A 13,304-nucleotide genomic window follows, 5' to 3' on the forward strand; every position below is an offset into this window, starting at 1 on the left:
GGAAGCCTAAAGAACAAATGACTGATTTCTTGCTTCTACTTCATACACGTGCTGTAGAGAAGAAAAAATTGAAATTCATGAAACATTCTCAGGAGAATTAATTCTTTTATATTGTTATCTAAGCTTTTGTGTACTGCAAATTAGAAGTTATATTGTTTTTCTGTAGCTATATTTACAGGTATGAAGATATAATTTGCTGTCATAGCCCTGTGGTAATTATCAGTAAATGGGAGGCGGCTCTGTAAAGCAAGATTTCTAAGTTTTATGTATTTTCTTTTATTGTTTATTTCATGACTCAGACAGCTATATTGAAAAGACTGAAGTCAAATTAGCTAATTCGAACTTTAAAATACACACAAAGAAATCTAGTTTCATTTCTTTGGGGAAAAAAATCCACAGACATCAGGTTAAAAAAATAATTTTCTTTTTGGTACTATCACAATTACCTTTAATAGTTCGCTAAATGGCACTTAGCTTTCTACAGAGCAACAGTTACTCTTCTGTTCTCACAATGTCATTAATTGATCGTTAACATAGTTTCTGTTGCCAAGCAATACTAAATTTTCTGCGCTGTATTTGACCAAATCACACCCAAATTACTGAACACATAATGATTGACACCATTGTAACACAGTATAACACTGTGAACAAACTTTAATCACTTTTTGGGGGGACTAGGGACTTCAACATTCACTCTAGGCTTTGGGAGCAGAAAGGACAAACATGAGACAAACAAATGACTGGCCAGACAAAGCTAACAGAGAAAAAAGTAAATGACAAAAGTTGGCTTCTGTGGGTGCGCATATGCCCTAAAAGCCAGAATTCTGACTAAAAGGCAATTATATCCTATAATTTGGTATATTTGGTAAAAGAATAAAGATAAATTTGGTACTTGAACTGTGATCGTTTTATAAGTTATTGTATATTACAACTAGACTGGAAGAATGTATTTATGTTAAGAGCAGAATTTTTTTTCTTAGAAGACTCAATATATTTTTGCGTGATACTGATGCAAAAATGAGCTATGGAAATATGAGTTCACAGAACTAGACAACACTGCTAACATTATTATTATTTTTTTTTATTTTCAAAAACGTAAACTATGATCAACTTGTTGATCACCTACAGAGACAACCAGCTCCTTTGACAGATGGTCTCCATTCTATCACAATAATTATCTGGCATCTTTCATCCAGATCAGTCCTGAAGTGGTTTCCCAGATTTCTAAGGTTGGTTTACAAACACTCTCTTTATCCCACACTGAGTCAACAAGCTGGTTTAACACTGATCAGATACTGCAAAACAATTTGCATCAAGCCTAAGATTATTATGACCATTAGAAACTGCAAATTGCACTAGGTTCACATGAATTCTATTAAGAACATTGCTAATTTATAAAGTTAAAATAATAATTTTTTTGAAAAGTTGGCTGCAGGTCTAAATCTTTTTTAAAATACACATTTTTTCCCTATTGAAGATTGACATAGCAGTATAAACAATTAATTTCACTGCAAACAGTTTTTCATGCCTGAGCTTCTACATAGAACTACAATACATAAAGCATGTATTAATGTACGTGCATTATGTACACGTATAAATGTACATATACTCTGGGGAAAGAAAAAACAACAAGAACAACCAGTTGCTTTCCTAAAACCCTTTACTTACATCTCTTAAGAAACCAGGCACAGGGACTCTGCATGGTGACAGACACTTAAAAGAAGTTTCATATTTCTTTTTTCCACTGAGCATGCTCATCTTGCCCAGCAGTAACTGAAGTGCCGGAATTGTAGGTTAAGCATAGCTCTTCCATGTGCTACAGCAAGCATGCTTGCAGTGCTTAAACACAGAGGCAAATATATAAGATCTTAAAGGCTGAAGACATAAATATCTTCTTAATATTAAAATTGTGACATCTTAGGGACTTCTTAGCTCTTTCATGACCCTCTGATGTTTTCAGGAAGACATAAGCGTTTGTAGAAATTAGAACTGTCAAGTGTGCTCTTAGGAGTGTTTGTTAGGTAGTTTGAAGTAAAATTTCAGGACTTCACTGTAGACAGAGCAGGGAGGTAGCAAAATGACAATATGCTCAAGATACATTTTGTCCCAGTTGCTACAGAGTTTTTAAACATTTGTAAAAATGATTTAAACAAATGTATTGTGTACTCAAAGGAAAGACCCTTTAACTCTATATGGCCTATAAGCTTTAATGCACATTAAAATAGTTCATTGAATCTTCAAAAGATGTATTAAAAAAAATAGCAGCACACTTCAACATTAAGATACATTTACATGGTAAGATAGAAGCTTACAGTCAAAGAAAGAAATGGGTACCTCTTACCATGCACCTCTTACCCTACACAGTGAGCATACAAATAGGGAGGAAAAAAACATCTGCTAGAACAGAAACTGACTTACTATCAAACAGTCAAAACATCAAGCACACAGTAGCATGAGAATAGCCATGGGTAAAATGTATGATGAAGTATTGTTATTTCACTTCTATACGTAGCAGATACAGAGTTTAAAAAATTAAGATATAATTATCCAGTGAAGTGAACACTGCTGAAATATTTTTACTAATTTGTAACACTTTCTGGACTAAATATATGTCAACATGCATTTATGCAGTCTTGCAAAGATTATTATAAAGAAGAACTAGCAAAAATAGAGCTCCGCTACTGAGCATACGCTTCCTGTGTTCTACTGAACTGTCAGCATTAAATAGTCGATGTGGCCATGGAACAGCAAGCTACTATGGTGGTTTTGACAACAAAGCTGATAGTACGAGTGTCTTTACAACCAAGCAGTGATGTAGGAGACAAAGCCGTACTGACTTCCAGAGACCAGTCTGACACTCAAAGGTACATTATTTTCCAGTTGTTTTATATACTACATAATAGGAAAACATGGATACAAGGGGTTAACGCCACTGTTTTACCTACAATTTCACTCCAGAACTACAGTCATTAACAAAGACTTCCTCCAGAATAAATTATCTCCCTCCTGAAGTTGTCGTATTCTAAGCCAAGATCTATTAATTACTTTTTTTCCATGAATTCACAGCTTCAGCCATCTTGTTGCCAATTAAAAGAGGAAATTAAAAGTAGGTGTTAGTTAAAAGTAGGTGACCTTTCTGTTCTGAATTAACCTCTCTGATGGAGAGGTTCCACCAAATCTAGGCCTTGCTTATACACGCTACATTTTCTAGTCTTTTCAATCACCTTACTCTACCTCCTGCTCTTACTCTCTATCCACTCCCCTCCCTCCTTTGATTTCTCTTTTCCTCTATTTCTCTATTACGACTTCCTTCCTTCCATACAATCATTTTTTTTAATCCTTAAATGTTATTGTTAGCTCCACTTATATCCTACACTTCCCCTTCTTTTCAAAGGCAATTAAATATAATGTGTTCATTTGCACTCTACAGCTCTTGTCAATCTAGATCATAGCAGTAACAGCATCCTGTAGGTACTTGTAAAGCTGAACGGTTTTCCCAGTCACATAGAAAATGTTTTTAATCCCTGTCCTATCCAATCATATTTTTTTCCTCTTTGCACCGTTGAGAGCTGTTTCAAGCCTCTACAAACCTTCTCATAGACTAAAAACAGGACCACTGTCCCTTTCTGAGAAACTACCTGCCTTCAGTCTCTCATCGCACTCTTTTTTTCCTGAATTCTTGTCCTAGTCCACGTCCTGGCTTTTCTATTGCCTTTACTTTTGGCAATTCTTTTTTGGAACTCATCTTACTCATCCTGACGTAACCTTTTCATGGCTTGAAGAAGCCTCTTTCAGCATCTCCTTCTATCTTTGTTAATAAAAATCATGCTGTTGAATAAAATAAGCACTAGTGTTATACTATTCTCTCAGATGTAGTTATCCACATGACTTCACACTACCTCATATGACCCTCACTGTTTCTCTCTAAAGTACACGCCCATCATTCACGAGTTCAAGCTAAAGATGGCCAGATTTGAAAGGGGAGAGAGAGAACACATTAATCATCCTAAAGTACGTGTTCAAGTTGATTACACTGAATAAGATTTTGGTCTTTTCTAAAAAAGAAAATGAAAGTCCACCTAACTCTCAACTTTTGGAATCAGCAGGTAACCACCACCTTGTTGATTTTGGACTCACCACCTTGTAAATCAAGGTATTCATTTCACATTCTAGTGTCATTTTCTGATCAGCACTGTTGCAGACCCACAGACAATATCACAAACTCCAAGATCCAATCTTTGCTTCTTACCTCCTTAGCGTAGGTTTTAGATTATCTCAGCTCTCTTGAGCTTTCTCTTGAAAGTTGCCTTTCTACAAAACATCCTGGAATTGTTTACAACACTGTGGCAAAATTTTCTCACTCATTATTTGAACTTCACACATCCCACTTTCTCATTTTTCCTCCTATCCATGCTGTAAGAGAAATTATGAATACTTGTGTCCTTCACAGTTTTAAGTGTGGGTTAATTCTTCTTGGTTAGGCCGTCTTTGTGCTATTCCTCACATAAATGGCAGAAGGCTGCCAACTTCCCTTTACACACCCTTTTGACAGCAGCCTCTCTTACACATAATCTGTTTTTTTCCAAGCTTTTATAATTGATTTCAGGAATATAAATTTGGCTGTGTACTTTATAGAAAAATTGTATTTATAATTGTATACATAATACTAGCAAGTGCCGTATAGTATTAACATGATGAAGTACATGTTCTGAAGTGTGACGCATCAACATCTCTATCTACTACATACTGTTTTTCTTAACCCTAGACAGTAAATAAATCAAGGGCTTTTTTCCAGAAAGCAAACTTAAAATGTAGTAAGAAGATTTGTGCTTAAGTCTTGGAGGATTCTGCATTTTTAATGTTGAAGTAACACTTGCTCAGATTACGATAATCAATTTCCGGAATAATATACAAAATAACATACAGCAGCATATTTGAGACAGAGGATACAACTTTAATCTGATTAGAATAAAGGGTAGTAGCTTTACTTAAGTATTATGCATGGGAATAAACTTGCTTAATCATTCAATATACTTGTAATCATTCAGCCTTTCTTTTACCCACTCTTTTTCTCCCTACTCCTCCTCAGTCTCCCAGATTAAAGTTTTTCCACTGCTTCCTTTGTTGGCATGATGAAATGAACACATTTTCCACAGTATTTTTGTTGATGGCTACAAAAACCTTCTCTAAGCAACTTCATGAAATAGGTTATCTATAGTTTTAAGTTGCATGTTACAGTTTCCTTAAATACTCAGCTTGGAAATTCCAACATATTTTAAGAATATGCATAATGTCATAGAAGACATACAAATACAGACACTACTACATTTTGCCCAACAAAGAGTCTCAGTGTCTACAGTGCACATCGTGGCTGTAGCAGTCCTTAACGAGCTCAAGTATGAAACCTTTTTGAAAGATTCACATGCATTGACAGCTGAACTGGACAGGTATGCTTCTTATCTCTGTCACCTTAGTCCTTATAATACATGGATGCCCAGGAATCTGAGAGCACATGCTGATTTATATACTTTAAATATGAAAAAGTTATTAAAATAAAACTAAGCAAACTAAATCTCCGATTCAGTGTTTTACATATAGTACTTGAAATCAACCACATAAAAATGGATACAAGTTATTATTGGTTGAAAAGTCTCAATATTTTAACTGTACAAAGGTCTTACATGTGCTTTAGATGTCTTGCCTCACTCCCAGTGAACCAAAACTTATAATCGATGTTTGTTTAAAACCTGGAGCTTTGTAGCAGTTCAGTGGATACATTCTTTACAGTAATTAAATGGAGGAGGAAAGGAGCCAAAAAGAAACAATATCGATAATTGCATGTTTTATCAACTTTTCCCAGACACGTATTTCTCTGTACAAGCTGTAAGTATATTTTTAAAAAATGCATTTCCAATGGATGCAAAAGATTAGTCATTGTTTATACAGTATTTATGTGCTGCAGTACTACATCAGCACTGTGTGTTACTATTTAACTGCACAGATTAATTATTTTAGAGGTGAGTGGGCGTTTGAAAGCATTCAGTGTCTAAGGGCTACTCTGCAAGTAAACTTTGCAAGATGCTTTCAGAGTAGTTCACATTACTGAAAGATATAGTGTTAAACAAATTACTTACAAAGTATTTGGAACCCTTTTGAGTGCCTTCAGTACTAGTATATTTTAATCATATAAAAAGTGAACATGTTTACTAATGAAAAAGATTGGAAAAGTAGACAGGGTTACAGCAATAATCATCCACATACTACAATTCTTATGGCAGAAAGAGAAATGGATAACTGACAGGCTTGAAAAATAATTCAGCTGTGATTTTTATTAGGATTTTTTCTCACTACTGAGAGACAACTTAAAATCTATACAGGTAACATAAAAGGCAATCCAACGTTACTTCACTCAGCTTAAAAATAGCTCTGCTCATTTCAAAATATTTAACATAAACACGTTGTTGACACATTATGAGCATATTACAGTAACATAATGATTACTTGTTAAAGTTTACCAAACTGATATTCAAAGAAACAAACAAAAAAAGAGGAAAAAAACACAAACATATGGAAGTACGGATGACTGGGGTTTGTCCTATTCTCTCAAGAAAAATAAAAATCACATCAATCTCTTGGCATATATTAACATGCATACACAGATCAACAAACCCATAAAATATCCATTTACCTACTGAATGTATAACGATCAGTTAAGCCTTTCTAATTCTCTAGTAAATCAGTGTAATTCACTAGTAAATGACCTAGAAGTAACCAGTACAGAAACATATTCATACCATTCCAAAAACCCCCAGACACTCACCAAAAGACTGAATGCAGGTTTCAAGAAGATCTTCCAAAGTTGCCCCTTTGGCCAGGTGCCCCAGTGGCACCATTGTGACCTGGGTAAGATTTGAAAGGCTGTGACAATGACTGATCTGCTTCAGCTCAAGTGCTGATTCAGGAGCAGTGCTGCATCCTTGGGCAGGTTGCCTAGAAGAAAACACAGTAGCGAAGTAAGTACAAGATGAGCGAGTGGCAAATTTTACGCCGCATGGAAAAGGGGGACAGATTTAAAGGGCAATTAATTCCCTGTAGCTAGGTTGGTGAAAGACATAGCCCTCCCACTTAATAAGTACACAAAAGAGACTACTCAGTAAATGATTTTTTTTTTTCCTGCTAAACATGGATTGTAGAGCACACAGTTACAGAGTTTCTTGAATGATCTGTCAGGTTAACTCTCAAGCAAAGCAATAAGACTTCTGGTATGTTTATATTACTGTTTTAGCACAAGATTAAAAACCAGCAACAAAACTTTAAACTGTGTATACAAGCCATGTAACAGGAACATCGTTATGCATTAATGTACCACATGATTTTGTGGTTACCAAAAGTAAAGGAGAAAAAAATATAACCATAATCAAATATTACACATTGGAAAAACACAGACTAGCTTTATTAATAGTGATTTTCCAAGTGATATTAAGTCCCCAAAATATCAGTGCAACTTTACAGTGGAGCATTTCACAATCAAAAAATATTGCTGGTGAGTTTGTATCCATTCTATACTATTATTTCCTACTAAATTGTTTTAAGAGTGCATACACGACTGAATTAATGCTTTTATTATGAAAGGCTTATAACTATAAATGAGGCCAAAAATAAAGCAAGTATCTAGTTTTAGGCTTGTATTTTGCTCATATTATCATTTCTCAGAGCTTAGGAATGTGTACATTACAGATAATATTAAAAGATGTTTACTGCTTGTGGACATGTTCTTCTTTCTGTATGAAACGTTGAAGAACAACAAATATCATGAAGAGCGCTGAAACGTTTTCGCCTGCAAATAACAGGAACCACTTCAAAATCTGATTTGAGAGCATGATAGTACGGCTCCCAAAAGGGCAACAGCCACTGCTGTTTCCATAAAACTCAGGATTATTTCAGAGACAATTCACACCCCACAATCTCCCTAAGGAAGTTACCGCAGCATCTTTAAGTTGCTATCTTAAGCTTTCATACAGCTTTTTCTTAGACAGAGCACTATGCAAAACTTTTTATTAATACACTGACAATCCTGAGAGGAAAAGGCATAGAAATGTATCCAGTGTGCATACCACATACAGGCAGAGAGTGCAGTAACGACACCAGCATCCCATACAAGTGGTCCCGGACAAATTTGGAAATACGGATGCCTAGCGAAGACAGGCTGGACCCTACCTCATGTCAGCGACTTTCAAGCCTTCTCTTAAGTTTCTGACTCATTTCCACGCTGGAAAAGCCACGAAACTTCACGTGATGTCACTCCTCGCCCACCGCCAGCTGAACGCAGCCCTGACCCCGCAGGGGCAGCGACCATCGCTCAGCTCTCCTGCACTCAATCTGGCGCTGGCTATGCAAAGAATTCTCTGTTCCCTTCCCCCTTTCTCTAAATTCCCCTCGTCGCTTTGTGATCTGACTTCCTGTTCTCGCATAAAGCGGAGCGAGGGCCCGATCAGCTTTCAGGGTTCTCTTTTCAGGCGCTCGGCCACCACCCCTCCGAGCTTCGTGCCGGGCCCCCGCAGCGCAGGGCAGAGGATGCTCGGGACGCGGCGGCGGCGAAGCCCGAGTTTTAGCGGAGGATATTTTCGGTCTGGCCGTCCGAGCCGGCACCGAACAGCGCACAAAAGCAAAGTTCACGGCCCCAAAGAGGGTCGGGGCAGCACCGCGGCCCGCTCAGCGGACCCCGGCGGCAGAGGCACCCCAAACCGGCCGGACGGTAGCGCAGCCCCCGGGGGCCGCGGAGGGGACCCCTCAGGGACCTCCGCAACACCCACCGGCTCCCCGGGGGTGGCGGCGCCCCCCGGCAGAGCCCCGTCCCCCCCGGGCTCCGAGCGCCCCACGGCGAGACCGGCGCTGGGAAGGGCGAAAGCGGGTCCTGCCCGCCGCCTCCTGCCCCCCTGCCCCGCAGCCCCCGGCCCGAGCGGACTCACCGGTTCTCCCTCCGCTTGCCCAGGGTCCCCATGTCGCCGCTAGCCTCGGCTCCGCCGCCCGGCCGGCGCCGCGGGGCGCGGGGCTGCGCGGGGCGGAGGGGGTCGGGGCAGCGGGGCGGCCCCGCGCATCGCCCGCTCCTGCCTCGCCTCGCCTCAGGAGCCCGCAGCCGAGCGAGCGGGGCAGCCGCCGCCCGTGACGAGCGCAGGCGAAGATCTTATCGGCAGAAGGAAGTCCCGAGCCGCCGGGCTGCTCTTCTCTGAAGCCGCCGCGTTTACCAGGTACTGAAGCGCCGGCTCCTGCCCGGCTCCGAGGCGGCCGCGACGCTGCCTTGGGGTCAGCCCCCAGGGGCCGGCCCTGGCGGGGCCCACGCGTGCCTCCAGGCAACCGCCGCGGCCCTGCGCGCCTGCGCCCCGCCCGCGGGACGTCCCGCGTGGGGGCCGGGGGCCGCCGCAGCCCCTGGGGAGGGCCCCGGGGGACCAAACCCTCAGCCCCGAGGGAGAGGCGCAGGACGCGTTAAGCCCGGGCGAGCAGCCGCGGGGAGCGGGGCCAGGCTCCGTGGGACCGCGGCGCGGCTCTCCCCGCGGTGCCGGCGGCTGGAAGTGGAGGCTGAGGTGCCTTTGTGCAGCCCCTGTTGGCTGCCACCTCACGCCGCCCCGCCGGGTGAGATGTGATGTCCGCCAGGCGCCCGCACTGCTGACTGTCCCGTTCTGGCCACTGATAGAAAAGAGAAAGAAACTCCTTCGCTTCTGAGAAGAAACGGCCGGGCAGGAAATCTGAAAGGTCAGGCTCGTTGCACGCAGCGCAGTTTGACTAAATGGGCTTGCGTTGAGAAGTACGACCATCTGAGCCGTACAAAAGTCACAGGTCGCTTAGGCTCCATCACTTTGAGAGCTCAGTTTATGTTACAGAAGGCTACTTGGGCATCATATGCCGTTGTACCTCACACTGAGATCCGCAGAGTTTTTAAACTGTTTCTTTAAACGGTAATCTTCGGAAATTCTGAATAATTTGCTACCAACAACCAGGGCACATTCCTCTTTGCATCTCCAAGATGATCAAATTCACAAAGGTTGCCACTCTTGGGCATTTCCTCAGGTGAACTGCCACTATCACCGTGAGTTGTACAAACCTGCCTGGCTGTGCACAAGACCTGCAGGTGAAAGGCAAAGCCCTGCATGCAACTGGAAATCACGTTAGTGATTGAGCAGGTGCCATTCTGCTGAGTGATACTGAGCTCATTCCCAGCTTGAAGATCACTGTGGCTTATGAAACACAAATGCATTAATATATATCCAAGACCACTAGTCATGTCATCTGTGATATTCTCTGTAGCATCTATGTCGTTAAGCCAATATCCTGGCCTAATTCTACTTCAGACGAGCCCATCCCACCTATCTTTGCTTTTTCTTTAACTGTAGTTTTCTTGAGAAGTTTGTGTGCATGTGTATACACACACACATTAATTGGGGGTTGAGAGAAAGAACACTGTCCAGCTTTGTTGTCAGAAGGTAACCATCAGCAAATCTTACACAATCTCGTACAAAAATACAATTGTAACTTACACACCTGTGTAACAGCCTGACATACTGACCCATCAATGTAATGTTTTCCAGGTGAAACGGTTTCCTGCCGTAAAGTACATTCACACCTGTTGTGTGTCCTCAGAAGATCAGAGACCTGCTCTGTGGAAGGGGAAGGTAATTCTCTTTTCTGAGAGTTTCTATCAATAGATGATTGCTTTACAATAAAACTTACGGAGCCATGCTAACAGAGTTGCAAGAAGACTATTATGTTTAGGATGGGCCATATTGCTCCTGGGAACACTTCTGATTCAGAAATTTTATACTGTTGTGTTCCGATCTCTGGAATATCTTGCAGCAATTAAAACTCACATATTAAATTTTACCATTGGAACTGAGTGAACTACTTTCTGCCTCAGAGTAAGTCAGATCTTTGAAGTTCTGCTGTACTTAAAGATACACCTTTTCCCCTTCAAGTTAGTGTGAGTTCACAAACCTAGCTTGCCCTCAAAGCAGAGTAAAAATAATTTTCTGAAGCTATTCTTTCATATCAACTTTAAGCTCATTTAATTTCCCCTCTTTCCTGGGTCCACATTCCTGCTTTTTGGAATGGGCCAACCAGTAGAGCTCTACAAGCACACAATGAGTTGCATGCAAAAATTAATCAAGGAAAAAAAACCCACCCCAACTAAAAACGATGCATGTTCTGCCATATCAATTCTTTCATTTCCCCACCCACTCATATTAGCTCAAGTGCTGCCACAACCAATTAATGGTAAAAGAGCAAGACCACACGTTTTTCCAATAGCATTCACTTAGATCTGTTTTACTTAGATCATTGTGAAATCACAGGATGAGTGCAAAGGCTCTTAGGTGTTCTCGTGGGATAATGAATGAGGTGGTTCCCTGAACTGACAGAGGACCCTGTTGAGTGGTGGGGTTAGGAGACAACATCAGGAAGGCAAGCTAGACAATCTAGTGTGGAAAGCAATTCCAGAGAAGGAGAAAAGGTTGCTAATACGATTGGAAAGAAGGACAGCAAATAGAAGCTACGAAGAGCTACTGCTGGATTAACATATGTTATGCAAACAAGTAGTAATCAGAATCACTAGTTCTCTTCAGTTATGGCCTGCTACCAATTGCATGTGAAAAAAGAAAAAAGAAAAAAAAAAGGAGAAAAACAAAAAAAACTTCTTTTATCTGAGTTGTGATATGCCAAAGGTGTGGCTATCCTGTGTGATAAGCTGATACAAATAGCAGCTGTAATGAAGACACCATCTGAATGTGCTTCCCTATTATAACTTAAAGTTATAGCTGTTAGAACAGTTTGCCTTAGCATGAACGCTGACTTCAGTTGTAGCTAATAGAGTATTTCCAGTGTCTTGTTCCAAGCCTGGGTCATAACTTTTCATCAGGATTATCTAGACTTTGGTATTTCTCTTTTTATAAAAGTTGCAGTGTTTTCATCCAATAACCCTGTTGAGGTTATTAGACAATAGTAATTCCCTTGGCTATTTTTCTCCTGGTGCAGCTTTGCTAAAGGGGCCGGAGATGGAATGTCCACTTTCTGAAGCAATGTGACCTGTAGCAGGGTTAGTTTTTGTGTCTTTAGCACATGCATCGCAATAGCAGTATCTTCCTTTGGTGGTGCATGTTCTGGGGCAATGTTTTGGACAGCTATAGCTTTTATAAGGAGGAGGCAATAAAACTCCTACTCGTGATTGTGGAATGGGACCTGAAAATATGAAACTGTAGAATTCAGAGAGTAGATAGCAAATTAAGAGGAATATAAATTGTTTTTTATTTTTTTAAGTTGATTTTTAAGTCAGGTTGAAAAAGACTGGACTAATCTTATTTGAGTGCTTTGGGTTGTCAGTAAGGTACCTGTGAAGCCCCCACGTTTTCTGCGAGAAAAGAAGGAACTAAGCACCCAGTAGTTGCTGCCTGTGCTTAAGGACCCTAGATTTGTATACATGGTACGTAAGACATCTTAAAAAATCAGTAGCTGTGCTACTAATAGGTCTGTATATCCAATCTATACTGAGGTTTCTGCTGTAAAGGCTGCTTCTGTCAAACCCTTCAACATCCAGTAGTCAGCCTTGAGGAAAGCATCCACTGTGAGGATTTAACTCAAAGAAAGTCAATACAAATGAACTGATTGTTCATGTGTCTTTGGAGAGCTTGAAAATATACAGGTAGTAGTGCTTTTAGCATTGAAGATGTATGACAAACTAAATACAAATGATTTTCCTTTATCTGTGTACCTTTGAGCATAAGAGGGAGGAAGGTCAGTGAAAAATGTGTAAAATTGTATAAAGCAGTGTTGTACACCCATCCCATGCTTAATGGTGTATGTTTTATTGAAGTTCTCATACAGAAAATATTCTTGTATCTGCTAGGTGAACAAATGCTGAAAAAGATGAAAGTCTTTGATATTAGCGTGAATGATAAACTAGTCCCCTAGCATTCTGTTACTGGAAATTCATTTTTTCTGTTATAGCAGCAGGTTTTAAAATAAAGATTCTGTATTATTCATGCTTAAGGTCCGGTATGGTACTTCACTCATCTGAGGCAAAGCTGAATGCCAGAATGTGTATGTGCAACAGGCATTTAAAATGATCACAGTGCATAGGAAAAAGCTAGGAATTACCATGCCTGAGTAGACACTATGTTTAGGTCTGTGGTATCTCTCTCACATAAGATAGTTTGTGTGTAAAATCTTCTGAATCCTTCATGTTTTCAAGGAAGCCTCTTGTGCTTTTTTAAAGATAGTAAAAGTAATTATCTAATGTGAGGCTTGCTTTTCGTGAAAAT

General features: G+C 40.5%; 1 protein-coding gene and 1 long non-coding RNA gene across 8 annotated transcripts in view; one reads left to right on the plus strand and one right to left on the minus strand.

Moving 5' to 3' along the window:
• The window catches only part of RASGRP1 (RAS guanyl releasing protein 1), a 43,388-nt gene extending 34,065 nt beyond the window's left edge, over window positions 1-9,323 (minus strand). For 2 of the 4 annotated variants that reach the window (XR_014585467.1, XM_083839677.1), the window contains exons 1-2: window positions 8,970-9,323; window positions 6,821-6,990 (exon numbers count right to left, since the gene is read on the minus strand). Coding sequence is in view for 2 of the 4 variants with exons in the window: in XM_083839677.1 (XP_083695803.1) it covers window positions 6,821-6,990; window positions 8,970-9,001 (202 nt within the window). In the remaining 2 variants the exon portion in view is untranslated. Of the gene's footprint in view, window positions 1-6,820; window positions 6,991-8,217; window positions 8,918-8,969 lie in introns of those variants that run through there. The other 2 variants (XM_083839679.1, XM_083839678.1) reach the window with 2 other exon arrangements.
• A 301-nt stretch (window positions 9,324-9,624) lies between these two features.
• Window positions 9,625-13,304, plus strand: part of LOC310900937 — a 36,859-nt gene continuing 33,179 nt past the window's right edge. For all 4 annotated transcript variants that reach the window (XR_014585468.1, XR_014585469.1, XR_014585470.1 and 1 more), the window contains exons 1-2: window positions 9,625-9,750; window positions 10,584-10,667. This is a non-coding gene — a long non-coding RNA (uncharacterized lncRNA). The remainder of the gene's footprint in view (window positions 9,751-10,583; window positions 10,668-13,304) is intronic.

The sequence above is a fragment of the Anser anser genome, assembly GCF_964211835.1.
Source record: "Anser anser genome assembly, chromosome: 5".
NCBI classification, from domain to species: Eukaryota; Metazoa; Chordata; class Aves; order Anseriformes; family Anatidae; genus Anser; species Anser anser.